The following is a 16,352-nucleotide window of genomic DNA, read 5'->3' as shown; positions in this document are numbered from 1 at the left end:
CTCTCTGTTTCTGTGTTTCCCACTTGCTGAAACATCTCCTCAAACAGACGCTGGATGTGGCGGCGGTCCTAGCAACGAAGACGTTATCTTTCCCACCTTTTTTCGGTTATCGTAGCCTTGACTAGTCAGTTGTTTTCGACGGCATTCATGAAATAACCTGAAATTCAGTGTGTGGACAAAAAGATGATTTCGCCGTGGGACCGGTGGTACTCGACGAGCTGCTGCCTCTGCTGCCATGTACGAACAGGCACCATTATTTTGGGAATATGGTATATGGTAAGTCCTTTTTTTTCATCTCACGTCAGGTCCCAGACGTGAATGAATATGGCTGAATATGTGGGACAAATTCTAAAAATATTTAATAAATATCGAGTCATGTTAATTAGACAGCTAACTCCATCTGTTTTCCATGTTTTTCACTTATGTTAAAAACAGGGTGCCAGCGTATGAAATAATTAAAAAATGTTAGCAAAATAACCTTTAGCATCTGTTGGGGGTTTTTTTTGTTGTTTTTTGGCTATATAAGCATATAAACAAAGTGTCTAACAAATTCGTTTCTTTTTTATTTTTGTGTTTCCTCCTAAAATAATCCTAAGCTTACAGTTTTAGGCTGTTGATGCCTCCTTTTCCATCTCTACACATGTTTACCCAGTTAAATATAGTTTGTCTCCGATATTTCCCACCCGAAAGGATAACTTAAAGTCGTAAACATAGTTCGGTAAGACTGGTGAAATCCCCGATCTTCATAAGCCTCCCTTATTTTGAGCTACTACCGATCAACAAGGCCATAAAAAGCAACAAAAACCTCCATGAGATGTGTTCACATGAGGTTAAAGTGGTGACATAAGACCGATGAGCTTGTTCTCCCAGTCCTATGGTTTTCTGTTGTATTGAATTCCAGTATGTTGTATTGAAGCTGCTCAGCAGTACATCAATACCACTTTCCTTAAATTACCCATAACATTAGAGCTCTAACAATCAGTGATGATTATGAGGAAAGAGGGGAGAAAGCAGTTTAGATATATTGCCTTGTTTTCTATTGTCTGGCAATTGTCAAACTGGTCACCAATCTTTTTGAACACCTGTCTCCTAAATATATCTGCACCTTGTCCTACCTCTAAATGATACCTCATTCAGGACAGATAAATAGATATTTAATTGATCCAAAAAGGGAAATTATTGTGTTACAGGAGCAGGATAAAGAATAATCAATAGTACAGTCTACAATAAATAAACAATAAATAAGTCCCATAGATCCGTAGGGAGGACTTTATAGTGTGAGGTAGAGGTAGTGCAAATATTTTTATATATACAAAGGTGATTACAAAATAAAAAATGAGGTTAAATTAAAGAAAAGATATTTTAAAAACTGATATTGTGCAAGAGAGTAGTGCAAGTTGCATTAATAAATAATACAAGAAGGTGTAAGAGGAAAACAAGAGTTATTTTATAGTTGCCTGACTCGCTCAGTGCATCTTAACTTATCATTACTAATCAGCTGTTACATTATCTGAGTTCTATTACTAACTGCACGTTTTTGTTCAACTGTAATATTGATTCTCCTGTCCTCACAGCTCATCAATGCGGTGGTCTTACTTATCCTGCTGTCAGCTCTTAATGACCCAGTTCAGTACCGCTACCACCTTACCAGCTCCGAGCTGGGAACTGACATCGACGTCATGGACGATGCGAGTAAGTTGCAGCTAATCCTCCCGTTATTAAAAGATAAATGTCCTCAACGAAGCATTCAGACTGTAGAAAGTCAACCCATGCCTTGTTTTCGCTCTTCCAGTTTAAGGATTTACTGTTGTGAAGTGATTGGCTTTGTGTTTGGGGCTGTTGATTATATAAAACAAGACAATTTTCTGATATTTTATCCACAAGGGAACTGATTGATTAATTTATTAGTGGATATATAGGAGATTTAAAAAAAAAAAAAAGTTGGTTGCAACTTTAAATCAAACATTTCTGGTTGTTCTAGATGTACCACTGAATATTAGAAGTGAATGTTAGGGCCTGTTCTTGTGCTTCAGAGATTGGATTTCACTGATTGGATTTCTTGCTGTCAGCCATATCCAGAAAGGGTAGAACCAAAAACGCTTGTGTGGATTTTTACTTTTTCTCATTCAGAATGAGCCTGTAGAGAGTGATTATGCATGTATTGGTTTATGTGTAGAAAAGCTAATGTGTCTGTCTCTCATTATTTAACAGACTGGAAATAGCCAAACTAATGTGATGTATCAGCAAATAAAAAAGCAGGCACAGATGTTTATTTGTTGTGTAAATTTTGCGTTGACTAAATTTTGGAAAACAGTGTGATGAAGAGCTGAAAGACTTTGAAATTGTCTGTATTTGCTCCTGTTGAAAAATAAGAACAAGATAGAATAGAAATATCCTTTTTTGTCCCTCAATGGGGAAATTCACATATTCCAGCAGCAAAGTAACAGACAGATGGAGCATGCAGAGCCATACAAAAGTGAAGAATATAGCATTAAAAAAGAAGAAGACTGTACAGAGCAAATTTACAACATAAGAAAAAATGAATGCTATACATTTATTAAAAATAGCATACTCAGGTTCAAAGAAATATGCAGCTGAGAAGGATAATTTTTTACAAAGACGTATAAAAAGTGCTGTATATTTGTGCTTAAAAACAACAAGGATAGACTATATCAGTATTGACATTGACCCAGAATTTCATATTTTGTGTCTGTAGGAATTTCCTGTGATTTCTGACCAAGTAAAAGATGGTTGGTCATTAATTTTATGACTTTAGACTTGACTTGAAAAAATGTTCTAAGACTTGTGACTTGACTTGGACTTTTACACCAATGACTTGGGACTTGAATTGGACTTGAACCGGTTTACTTGAAAAGACTTGATATTTTACCCCAAATACAAAATTTAACATGCATATTATATAGAGATTGAAAATGTGACGTCATTCACGGGTAGAACCGCAAAGGATTCTGGGAACTCGTGGCAAGCGGTACTAGCGCACGCAGGCTTTCAATTAAAATCAGTTATACAGCGATAAAAAGAAACACAAGAAGCCGTTGTATTATTAACTGCAATAGCCGGTCGCATGACAGCCACGGGAAGCCGACGGGTAAAGAGATCGGTTGTTATCGGATTACGTCGTTGAAGAGAAATTGTTCGAGCCATGTTTCCGAAGTAACAAAGAGGATGGGTGGCCTGGATTGCAGCCATTCAAAGATCAAATATAACGTCCCAGAACACTCCAGCTCACAGGTTAGTCTGCTCCAAGCATTTCCACAAAGGTCAGTCTGCTGTTGTAGTTAATGCGTCATTTTTCTTAACATAATTGGTGATATAGGTTACAAGCAAGTCTGGCGCTGAACAGAAATTGTCGCGCTATGCTCCTTTGTTTATTGTGCATAAATAGTGAATTGTCCTGACAGAATATTGCGTTTCGCCTCTGTTATTATGGTACATTGACAAAAACATATACGTTTATTCACAGGATAAAACAGTTGTTTTGTATCACTAATTGTCCAGTACGATTACAGCATACAGTATTATTGTCACTGCTACATTTCTGTGATGCTACCAGAAATTATTTCCACTACTAATTAATTACCGTTGAGCTCAAAGGTCCTATTAATAAACGGTTAACGAATGTGTATTTATGACGACGATTTGTGAGACTGGTAAACTTATGATACGTACGATGGTCTTTCGTTCTACACGGTGCATTTCAAGGTCCTGCACCCATCCGTCGGTAAACTGTACCTGGGCTTGTTGCAGTGACCTGAAGTTACTAAACTTCATGAGTGTATGCACTCACTCCAAGAACCGTATGATTATAAATATGCGTATAAATATGCTACGATGAGATAGCTGACTTCATCTAACTAGCAAATGTTTTCCAGGCTACGTTGGTGATACAGTTTTTTTTAATGTGTATGATATTTTTGTCATGCGATTTTAAAGCCGGTCCTACAACCGCATCCAAGAATAACATGCAGCTTATCTCAGAACTGTCGGTGAAAATTATTCTTGGAGCTAAGTTTAATTGAGCTGCATTTTAAAGAGGTGCAATTTCACAATTTGTGTATATTTTCTAAGTTCACTATTTTGTCATGTGTTGAGAAAAACACAGATTTTAAAATTACATGGTCTAATATTTACATTTAGCATATAACTGCAACATGCTTTTTTTCGTTTTTTTTTTTAAAGACTCGAAAGGACTTGAAATTCAAAGTTTCAGACTTGTGACTTGACTCGGACTTTTACACCAGTGACTTGAGACTCGACTCTGACTTGCCTGACATTACTTGAGACTTGACTTGAGACTTGAGGATAAAGACTTGAGACTTACTTGAGACTTGCAAAACAATGACTTGGTCCCACCTCTGCTATAAAGGAATAGAAAGGAAAACCCGTGTGGTGTTTACTTTACTCAATTCCTCTCCTTCCATGAGAGATTCAACTGAAAATGTTACCTGAGAAGCTAGATGGCAGCGCTAGAAGCAAGTCATTTTTCGGTAGTTTTACGCATATAATTAAACATTTATTTCTGCAAAGTTGAAGCCAAGAATGATTATGATCAGTCGATGCTGAAGATGTATCAGCAGCATCAGTTTCGTAGCTCATTAACAGTAGTATATGAATGTATGCTGGTGTTCGTTAAAAATCAACTGTCATGTCCATGCAACTTCACGTGTTTCTGCAGCTGTAGCATCATCTGTCCTTTCTGCCAACCACTTCGTTTCTGAGAACGCTGCTCTCAGCACAGACATAGCTGAGTAAGCTGGGCACCGTAGAGAACAAATCAGCGTGCATGTGTATTTTCAGTGCTTCCCCTCCAGCAGCTATCATCATCACAGTCGCCTCTGGAGCACCACAGATACTGTCAGCGGCTACTCTGATTAAAAATGACTGCTCTAATTCTCTTTCGGATTAAAACGGTCATCTTGACAGAGTCTCCTCTCACAAAGCTTATGTGGCACTGGTTAGAGTGGTAGTCTGTTTATGTATGCGTGTATTGTTTATTGTTTATATGCAGTATGTAAGAACCTCTGTGTCTGTGTTGCTTAAAAGCATGTCTTCTGTTCCTGGGTGTTACCAGGGTGAAGCTTGTGAAGTTATGGAATAATAACTAATATAGTTCACTGTCAGTACAAGCACTTATTAGTCAGTATAGCGTCTCCCAGTAGTGATCTGGGATCCTTCTTACACACCATCACATACACACAGATATCCTGGTTCGGCCACATGTTAGCGATGTTTGTTGAGAGCTACACTGATAGCGACTAGTGTTGCATCGGGATTCTCACAGCTGTAATGTGAACGTGAGAAGGACAACTCTTGCATAATGATACCCACATGTTGATCGTGTTGTGTGATCTGTGGTGTTTGGAGTCATGCTTGGTATTGAAAGGTGTACTTGTTCTCTTGTTTGTTGAGTTGGCTTCAGGTAGCAGGAAAAGTGAACAGGAGTCTGGCTACGTTGATAGTGCACCGGAAGACTGATAATTAACATTGATCTGTATTATTGGATATCAGAAATATTTTCTTTTGTAAAACATTTACCGTGACAACATTTCATGACATGAATATATGTTAATCTAAAAAATTCCAGCACACCTCAGCAGAAAAGCCTTCACCCCAAATGGATTTCACGGAAACAACCTGGAAAAGGTGTAGGAGTCTATAAGAGTGTTAACACATAAATATTTCTTTTTAACCTGTAATATTACTCACAATTGAATTTATTCCTAGCAACCCAAATTAATATTAAATGCAGCGATGTTTTTAAATTTTTTTTTAAGTCTCCCAGCTAAATTTTGGTGTGATGCCAGATATTCATTTATAATTTATAAATGTATAAATATGACTTTTTTACCTGTCACTGTTTTCTATGGTCAATTTTAAAGGATTGCAGTGTGGATAGTTTACTTTAATGAGGCCACAGGGTAATTAACGTTGCCTATTAATTGCAGGATTTATTGTGGGAGCAAAACAAGTCATCAAAAACTCCTACAGATAAAAACGAACTCTGATTAGCTGGTCTAATCTAGTCCTACAAAAATCAAACAAAGCTAATCTGCCCCTTTCAACACAGTGTGTATAGTTCAAACAGAAAATTTTCATATATTTTCTAACCATTATACCATCAGAGCTTAATTGTAAAGTAGATCAGTCACTGATCTGATCACCAATGAGTACAATGTCAATGTCTTTCAGAGAAAGCATTAAAGGTGACATGTTCTCATGCCATTGCTTTGTATGTTTATCTTTCCTCAGATATCTGCATAGCCACTGCAATATCCCTACTCATGATTCTTATATGTGGCATGGCGACATACGGTGCTTACAAGGTGAGCGAACAAAAGCAAATGACATTCAAGCACAAATCTGAACTTGGGAAAACTAACCGAGTGTTTTTATCTGATCTGAATCTCTCCTCTATAGCAACACGCTGCTTGGATCATTCCATTCTTCTGCTACCAAATATTTGACTTTGCCCTTAATACACTGGTAGCCATTAGTGTGGTGGTTTACCCCAACACGGTGCAGGACTATCTCCAGCAGCTGGTGAGGACTGTTTCATTCCAACTAAAATATCCACCTCAACAGCTGTCTTCATCTTAATGGGAATTTAAGATGCTTAGTTATTAGCTTAGGTGCTAATATACTGAGTAACTGAGATTTTTTTATTTTATTTTATATTTCTTTATTTATGTTTTGAAGGGCCAGTTGTGTGTTTTAGGTCCAACATTTCTCTTTGCTTTTTACATTTGACTTATTTCATCTTCTCCTGTCTCACTTTCCCTTCTAGCCGGGGACATTTCCATACAAAGAGGATATCATGTCCACCAACAACATGTGCCTAGTCTTTGCAGTCCTCCTCTTCATCGGCTGCATCCTGTCCTTCAAGGTAAGGATAAATATTCTAGCATAGCTTGCTTTTGTATCTCGTATAAAACTGTACAAATACACAGAAAACAAATACTCCAGAACACTCACTGAGTATTTGTTCACTCTGGAAACATCCTTTTTTTTTTTTTTTTTTTTATCATTTGTTCCTCACATTGTAGTGTAATTAAGGCAATTAAGTCTCACACTGTGCTCATCTCATAGCTGAATCAACCATATGGCATGTTTAATGAATGTGCTATTGTAAATGCTCCTCTTGAGCTCATCACACAGTCAGAGAGCAGCGGGTCAGGGACAGCAGGAAACCAACTCCCATCAAACAAATTCTCCTTTAATGCTTGGATGATTTTCCAGGCGGAGCGATGCTCTGGGGCTCTTGGACGAGATGGGGCATGAAGTTGCAGTCATCTGTACAATCAAATCAAGTTGTTTCCCTTCTAAGCTGAGATTAGAAGTGTTCTCGGCAGATATCCAAAGCCGGAGCTGGAATTTTATGACAGGAAGCAGCCACTGGAAGACACACTAGTGGACTCGCAGGCAAAAGAGTTATAAATGTCATGTCTTAGAATCTTGAGCTTTCAGTGTGTGGGATAGCCTGGCTGCTTATTCCCTGAAAAAGTCTGCTTTAAAAAGAGCTTATAGATCTGTGCCGTTTGCCAAGAAAAATGGATTGAAGCTCATTTATATTAATGGGTTGAATGTGCAGTATGTATGAGCTGCTGCCTTCTATGTAGATCATATGTGAGTCTGCTGGAAAGACGCCAGATGTGAGTCCTCAAGGACACATTCAGCTGTCAGAACATAGCAAACACCTGCTAAAGTCCCTGCTAAAGCCAACATCCTCCACTTGACTGCATTTGGCATAAATGTCACAGGCAGGAAGAGGAAAAGCTGGAGGGAGAAAGGAGCTGAAGATGAAGCAGCAGAGGAAATGTGAATGGATGAATGTTTCTGTGACTAAAGAGAGAGAGAGAGAAGAGGCATACAAAGTAAAAGGACAAGATAGTTAACTGCAGATTTTGCCAGGCCACTGTGCAACTACTCATTATTTTCCTCATAAACAAACAAAAAAATATTGAATAGTGAGCAGAGAAAAAATGATAAACAAAAACCCAATAAACATCCTCGAGGAGTAGAGCTAGCTGTGCTGTCAGCATTTTAAATATATGTAGATTGCTGCTTTCTTTGAGGAGGTCAGCTCAGAAGATGCTAAAGTAATTGGCTATGCTCTGCTTGGCTTTCTTGTTAGTTGCTCTTACTGCTGGCAGAGGACTCAGCAGGCTGCTCACATACATACACACACACACACACATACACAATGGAACTCCTTTTCCTTTGCCAAGCTGAACAAACCTCAGTGCAGGCAAAGGCTCAGAGAAGCTTTTGGTCAAATGTTAGAGGCACATCCAGGAAAATGTCCAAACATAAAACTGTCTTAATTTTTAACAGCTGAATTGAATCACCATGTGTCACCAGTCTGTAACAGCAATATGATGCATCTCTGCCATCGTCATGCCTAATGTTGATAAATGGATGAGATCACAGCAAGCAGCATCTGTAATGATGAAGAGTGTTTCTAAAGGTCATTGTGTGTTTGCTCTCACCTCCTGTGACAGGCCTACCTGATCGGCTGTGTGTGGAACTGCTACAGATATGTGAGCGGCAGGGGCACCACGGAGGTCCTGGTTTATGTCACCACAAACGACACCACGGTGAGTCCGCTTAGCCACCCACCAGCGTCTCACCTCAAGGACACACTAACAGTCCTTCTGCTGTCAGAACTTCATTTTATTGCATTTGCACAGCATTGATTTTTACACTTTGGTTTGAAAGCTCTCTGTTAATTATATTAGCAAAAATGTACACTTAGAAAAGTCATTTTCATCTCGTTGTATGACACATTAACTTCACTAAAATATATCAAATTCTAGTCTCGACAATAATCAGGGATTATTTAGCTGCAATAAAAATACAAACTCTTCACAGAAGAGCATTTTAGAAGTTTTTCATAAATTCAGAATGAAAAAAATCAAAGAACTCTAAGTCGCTTTGATTTAAATACATAAACAAAATAATAATATGGACAAAATAATGTTTATAGATTGGTTACTGGTCATAGATTTTAAAGTGTAACTGTTTAACCTCAGATTTAGATGTTTTCTTCAGTGTCTGTGTTATTTCAGTTAAATTATCTATTAAAAAGAATGCAGAAAGCAAAGTGATCCATTCATAAGTGAACTTATTGTCTCTTAAAATGGTTTTGCTGGCTGTACATGAAGCCAACTTACAGTAGCACCAAAGTGAACGTTAAAAATGTTTCTTTAAATACGGCAGTAGTCATTTTTGTTGGATAAATTTGCCTTTTTCAAAGATGAAGCTGGTATGTGTTGAGCATAAAATCTTGTAGAGTCCAACTTTTTATATAAATACATAATTACTATATAGTAAGGTTTAACCAGTGAGGCGCTATTATATTGAGAAATGAAAGTGATTAAGAGCCTTCTGGTTAAAATGTATAAATTGTCTACATGTGTCACATTATGTACTTAAGTTGCATTGCAGGTTATACAGTGGCTAGTAATTGTACTTAAATTCTTTAATGTTAGTTTATGCTGTATATAGTCAGTGATGGGACACTGTATCGTAGACCCTGTAGGTTGTCCTGAGGTGTGATTGGCTAGCTTTTTAGAGTTAGGTATAGTCCACTCCACATGCTCCCCCTCAGCGATCACTCACAAGGTTTTTGAAAGGCTTTACCATAGTCACGGTTTCCATTTGTCCGTTTGTAATCCTCCAGGATGATACACAAGACATTAATCTGTCTCACAGCCGCTGTCGTCTCAGTACGCAGCACTTCATCTGTCACTTTGTCCTTGTGCCGCCATGGCCCTGCTGCACGCTGCTGACGTTTTTCACCTTGTGAAACAGACTGCACACCCGGCAGCTAATCCAGCAGGGGCTGAAGTCATATTGTGTATCATATGGCCTTTTAGCAACTATCAGATACGTGCCAGTCACTCTCTCCACTGTCAAGTGTGTTTATTTCAGTGTAATTAAATTAGAAGATTAAGAAAACAAGCAAATACTTAATCTAGAATTATACTGACTCTTAGATATATTCGAAGAAAAAAGAAAATAATTTAGCAGGTAAATGTAGAGTCACTGCCTTGATATTAGACTTCTTTATGTCCCCAGAAACGCACATGCAAATGTGAAGTAGGTCAAGGTCAACACAGAGAGACACGTACAGAGATTCCTTCATTTATTATTTATAAAATCAGTGAAAATCCTGTGAAAATCACAGTGAATGTATGAATATACCTAAACATCTAATTAAATACAAGAAACAAATCTAAAAAGAAACACTCTAGTTGGCTAATGTAAACCAAAACATCTCTCTGTGTATATATAAATGTATTAATTTATCATTGTGTATATAGTTGAATAAATGTAAAAAAAATCCAAAAAATTCAAATATTTATTCAGAATATTTATTTTTCTTTAAAAGAAAGACTTGAAAGCTGAAAAACCTGAAGGCTGCCGCATAAGCATTGTGAATTTCAATAAGAGAGCTATGTGACAACAAATGGTTTAAGTTCAACAAATATTTGTGTCACATAAAGAGGTTAAAATAGCTTTCGTTGGCCTTAATAATGATGTGGATTTATCGCTGTGTTTCCTGTGTCCACACACAGCTGAATGGAGCATTGCGTCTATTTTTACTGTTATGGAGCTGGAGGTGTGTCTAAATGGCTTTTTACAAGCACCAACATCAAGTACCCAGCTGTTTATCTGCAGTGCTTTTATATAAATGCCATTAAAATGCACAAGGGTCGTTTCTCTCTCTCTTTCTCTGGGATTTTTTTCTGTCCCTTCTCTTTATATGCCTCTGTCCTTCCCCTTCTCCTGGACATGTTACATAATTGTCTGCTTGTCTGCTTTATTTCAAACCCTCTCTGTGATATGTTTGCCGGCCATCCCTGGCTGTTTCACAGTTCCATCCCCTCGGAGCGTATTCTTTTTTTTCTCACACTTTCACTGAATTAGCAGCAGTGCTGGTTTTATAACACCATTTACAGAGAAGGAGCTCTGATAGAGAGAGGAGTGCAGCCTAGCCTGTAAAGCAGGGCCCTGTGTGTGTGTTTGTGTGTTTTTCCTCTTTCCTCTACAAACTGTACAATATGAAATATTTACAGTACATTTTAAATGTAAACTGCTTTAATTGTTTGTAGCTTCATTTGACTACAATGAAGCTCTTTGTCTATTAACAACAGCATAAACACAGCATCCCATGGACCAGTTGTTCACATTTTTGGCCCCCTGCTGTCAGTAAATGGGTACAACATGTAGGCTCTGGACAGTACCAGCACATCGCTTTCAGGCTCTGGTCACACAGCCTTAGAGACCATTAGCAACCGCCTAACAATCACCAGTTGCCAGGGAAAAAATGAGTATTTGTCAACTGGTTGCTAGATGTTGCTGGCAGTCTCAGTGAAATCAGCTGCTAAAGCTCAACTGACACAGGCTCTAGACACTGGTCAGTGATCCCCTGGTGCCCACTGCTTGCTAGGGAAAAATATGTATTCCCCACTGGCTGGTGAGTGGTTTTGTGAGGCTTCATTCTGTATTTATTGTTCAGAGAGAAGTCTATACTGCCCTGAAAACTCTTTGCATGGGTCACCTAGCATTTAGGTGGTCGCTCACAGTTTGTATGGATGTTGCCAACTTGTGTGTAAGCACTTGCCAAGTGGAAGTGAAAGCAAAGAGTGCCAGCATGTTTTTAAGTGATTATTTGGAACTCAGCTACGTTTGTTTTCTTACTTCAGGTTCTGCTGCCACCATACGAGGAAGCTGTTGCCATCCCACCAAAGGAGCCTCCCCCACAGTATATGGAGGCATGAGATATACCCTCACTGCTGGATTATGTACCCCAATCCTCCGACCACATCTCCTTACAGCAGTAGGACTCCAATGCTGGCTGCATCGTGTTGGAAAAACAATGTCTTAGATGCTGGTCCAGCTTGGATTCCTGCCAACTTTAGAGTAAATTAGGCCGACCTGAGCCAGTATTGCCATAAACTCTACTCCCCTCCTCCACCACCACCCTCCCGGTTGTTGTGACATATGCCCCCTCTTCTCGTCCCCTTTGTCCTCTTCCAAGGACAGCATCACATCAGCTTTCAGACTACAACCCCACCGCCAACGCTAATTCAGCCAATCCTCTGGGTAGCTGCTGTTCCTTGGAAGTGACTCCTGCACGCCTTGATCACCTGACTTAATGTGCACTTTTCTTCACGTGAAAAGTGCAACGGTTTGGCCACCAACTGTTAACCCACATTACTGTGAACCTCCTTTGCAGTGTTTTGTCTAGAAACAAACTACCTGAATAGAGACAAAGCAACAAAAATAGCGAGAAGGAAACTTACATTATTAGTTATACAAAAGCACTTTTTTCAGAAATTGAAAAATTTCCTTAGTTGAATGTAAATTTTGTAAGATGTTTTTGTATCACAGTAAAAACTGAGAGAAATCACACGAATACTAAAAGGATCTCCTGTTCTTATAAAATATCTCCGGCGTGCTGATGTTGCTCGTCCTTCTGGGAAAGTGTTTCAAGAAAGGTTTTGCGACCGCTAATTACTCGTCTTCCTTTTGTATCCACAGTATGTGAACCCATAACCCATCAACTGGCCGCGTAAACCCGTTCGCACCGTTGATTTAAATCCCAGTATTCCATTTTGCCTTCCTCGCCGCCTCCTTCGTATGTTCAAAATTGAAAAGGTTTGTGATAATCCAGTGAAGACCTTAGCACAAACCTGACACACATTCAAAAACCCAATACACAGAAACGTGTGTGAGTAATGATAATGATAAATATGTGGAAATGTTCCCATCTGTCTCGTGTTGTGGTCGAGTTTTGGCTGCAACAGCATCGACTGCGTCTTTGTTTGTTTTTTGTACATGGATCATGGTGTGTGAGCTGATCTTTTTAGTTGAGCTAACTTAGCTGGGCTGAGGGCATTTCCTATAAATATTCTGTGACATGCTGCTGCACATGCAGATTCTATGTGTGTGTTTACATTTTTATGTGCGCTTGCCTGCGTGTGACATTATCATGTAACTCCTAGGTCATGTATGTGTCGTAACATGTAGTTTTCCCATGCGGCGATGAGATGTTTCCTGCGTTGGTGACTTTCTTGAAATGAAAACATTGGATGGGACTCTAAAGCAGTAGTTCAGCATAATAACACAAAATCAGTATACATTATATGACGCTAGTTAAACAGTGCAAATGCTTGTCCTTTGTCAAGAACCGTTTAGGAAAACAGTCAGTAGACAGTATATAATGTATTTAATCAGTTTACATGGATTACATTTTATTATTCAGTCTATGCAACAGTGCATTCACCAACTTGTTAGGCTTGGAAATACAGATGTGGTCAGAAGTTTGCATCTACTTAGAATGGCCTGGTACTTTTGGGCTTTTAATGATTTCTTTGAACTCTTCTTTATCTGGGGTGGAATGATTGCACAACATACATCTTTAGTTACTTTAAAAATACAAGAACTAGATGCACAATTTATCTTGAATTTTCTCATAGCCTCGGATGTATACATGCAGCATTAGTATTTGGTTAAATGTCTCTTAGCAAGTGGTACCTCAACTAGACGCTTTTGTTAGACAACAGTAAGCCTCTGGCATAATTCTGGCTGGATATTTGACCACTCTTCTTGGCAGGAAAATTAATTTAAATTGGTTGGTTTCCTGGTATGGAACCGACTTTTAAATGTAGTCCATAGATTTCCAATAGGGTTGGGGTCAGAGCTGTGGGAAGGCCATTCCATAAGCTTAAGGTTGTCCTGCTCTATCCATGTGTGTTTAGGGTCATTGCCCTGTTGGAACAACCCAACTGTGTGACAATTTTAACTTTGTTCTTGTTTCTAATGTCTCTGTAAAGCACTTTGAATCACCTTGTTGTTGAATTGTGCTATACAAATAAACTTGCCTTGCCTTGTGCAAATCTACAATTCTCCTTACAGCTTTACGGAGTTAAGCTGTATAATCATTCTTCCCTGGAAAAACAACAGCTCAAATATATCATTATAAAAGCCAAAACTTAACCTAACATTCATGTTCAAGATGAGTGTGTGTAAACGTCTGACCACAGCTGTATGTGCACCATGAAGTAGTTTTGTTCTATTTGATACTAATACTGTAGTCCACAGTGTAGCCATGTGTCAGCCCCTCTGTCCTCATCCTTGTTTGTGTGAATTATGGCCTCTGCTTCTGCAAATCCAACAAAGCTGAACATGAAATTGCACTTTAAACTCAGTGTGCGCTCACTGAAAACTGCTGTATCTGTGGTTGTTTTTGTGTTTTCCATCTTTGTTGTGTGATCTGTCTGCAAAGTTGCAGAGGTGAACATTTTCATGAGTCTGGAGAATTTCTGCTAAGTTTTGCAGGCTTTAATGCTTGGACAGTGTCTGGACCAGTGGATGGCTGATGGCTCTTTTTTATTAGTCACTATGAGACTGTTCTCCTCTGTTTTCTTGTTGGATCTGCATGAGCTCACGTCTTTAATTCTGAATAATAAAAAAGCTAAAACATCTAGTCCGTGCTGAATTTGAGTCTGTTTTCGAGGGGGAAATTATTTATAGAGGAGCTGTTATGCTTTAACTTAATTTCTTCTTTTTCCAGGAAGTGTTGATTGGTTTTCACCTAAAGTAAAAGCACCACAGAAAGCACTTTTACAACCAAAAATGTATAATAATAGAGATATCAGGCTCTAAATAGTTTAAACAGGGTCCCCAGCCTAAGTCAAATAGTACCCTATGCCATCCTCCAATACCCAGCTTATGCTCACTAACCTCTTGTAGTAAGATGCTCTTCCCTTCAGCAAACAGGCTCTTACTTGTTAGTACGTTATTGTTACTCATCTAGCAGGAAACCCTAGAATGAGAAACATTAGTCCATCTCTAGTTTCAAACCTAATATCTTCATTCTGATAATACATCAGACCAATACCTGTGCAGTTTATCATGTGACCTGATACAATGAGTATCATCATACCTACCGGTACATTCAGCCACGTTGGTGAGAGACAGGGATTGAAATTAAATTAAACATCTTAAGATTCTCCTTACTTTCATATTTTCTGTCAGACATACATTTGTAGAAGCTTTTTTCACAGTTGTGCATAATGAGCTCACCCTGTTTGAAAATAATCTCTGCATTGGGTTTTAAACTGTTTCTCTCTCCTCTTGGCTCTGATTGATGTCAGTGGCCATCTGTTTACAGAGAGCAGCCAATCAGAATAAAGTTGGCTTTAATGGGAGGAGCCGAATGGAAGGAGCTCAAACTAGTTTTATATACTGTGATGAATGGGAGCCCAGTGTAACGGGCTTCTTTTTTTTTTTTTTTTTGTGAGGTGGGAGTCCATTTAACATGCTGATACAGAAAATTATCAAACCGGTGCTTTTCCTAAGGCATTTTTTTTGGGAATCACTGCAGCAAGTAATAAACTGAATCATATATCCCAGCTGATTTCTAGCCTCGTGTTTCTATTATTGGATTCCAAAAATAAAAACATGGAGCTGAAACTGAACATAGCCAGCTAATTTAAAGAAATACTGTTATCTAAATAAAGTGTGGAATATGTCTTTTTATGTCTGTGTCTGAGCTTTTTTCAAACTTAGCCAGCATTTTTTCTCCTCATACTTCAGCAGCAGCTCTAAACCTTTAAGCAGCCTTGTTTTGAGACTACTGGGGGGAAAAAGGTCCTCAGAGCAACTGTGTACAAACAAGCTGGCAGATGAGAGCGGATTTAAAATGCTTCATAATGGTGGCCGGCATTACCTTGGGTCTGACGGTGCGATCCCAGACAGACAAGCTCACCTACTTTCTGCCACTGGGACGCTGACAGAAAATAAACTGGGTCACATTCTGTCCCTCTTCTTGCTGAACTGCTTGTCCAGGGCAGGGCTGCAGCACTGACATCTGATTCAAAAGGACTCTTTGAAAAGGGACACAATAGCCAGAAAGGGTTTTTTTTTTTTTTGTGTGTGTGGGGGTTTTTTGTTGTTTTTTTAAAAAATATTTTTCTTCAACATCTGGCAGAAGGATTTGTACAGAATGACTATCCTGAAATTCTTCACCAAAATGTTTTTCAGGATTATTTTAACCAGATAAAACAAGTAAAGATAGATTTACTGAATTAGATACAAAAGAGAGACCTAAAATAGCTCTGTATGTGCAACCAGACAATGAGGGAAGTGTAATGGACAAAGATCCCAGTAATGAATGAACTAACCTTATGAATAAAATAAAGTTCACTATCAGTAACATCATAGCACCCACCCAGCTGAATAGAAACTCTGTCATGCTAGCTAGTACACAGTATGAGTTATTGTAACTAACTGTAAAAAGTTGGCACAATGAAAATAAACTA

At 38.6% G+C, this 16,352-nt stretch overlaps 1 protein-coding gene across 1 annotated transcript; it reads left to right on the top strand.

Moving 5' to 3' along the window:
- laptm4b (lysosomal protein transmembrane 4 beta) lies at nt 1–14,515 on the top strand. Its single transcript, XM_085261919.1, has 7 exons — nt 1–276; nt 1,575–1,692; nt 6,271–6,344; nt 6,439–6,561; nt 6,806–6,904; nt 8,520–8,615; nt 11,730–14,515. The coding sequence occupies exons 1-7, from the start codon at nt 184–186 to the stop codon at nt 11,802–11,804; spliced, it is 678 nt and encodes a 225-aa protein (XP_085118045.1). The 5' UTR covers nt 1–183; the 3' UTR covers nt 11,805–14,515.
- The last annotated feature ends 1,837 nt before the right edge of the window (nt 14,516–16,352 follow it).

This window comes from Mchenga conophoros, linkage group LG22, assembly GCF_057382185.1.
Source record: "Mchenga conophoros isolate Kocher_MC1m ecotype Shallow Benthic linkage group LG22, M_conophoros_male_GT1.1, whole genome shotgun sequence".
NCBI classification, from domain to species: domain Eukaryota; kingdom Metazoa; phylum Chordata; class Actinopteri; order Cichliformes; family Cichlidae; genus Mchenga; species Mchenga conophoros.
Note: the sequence above shows the minus strand (reverse complement) of the source record. Positions and strands in the feature narration are given on the sequence as shown.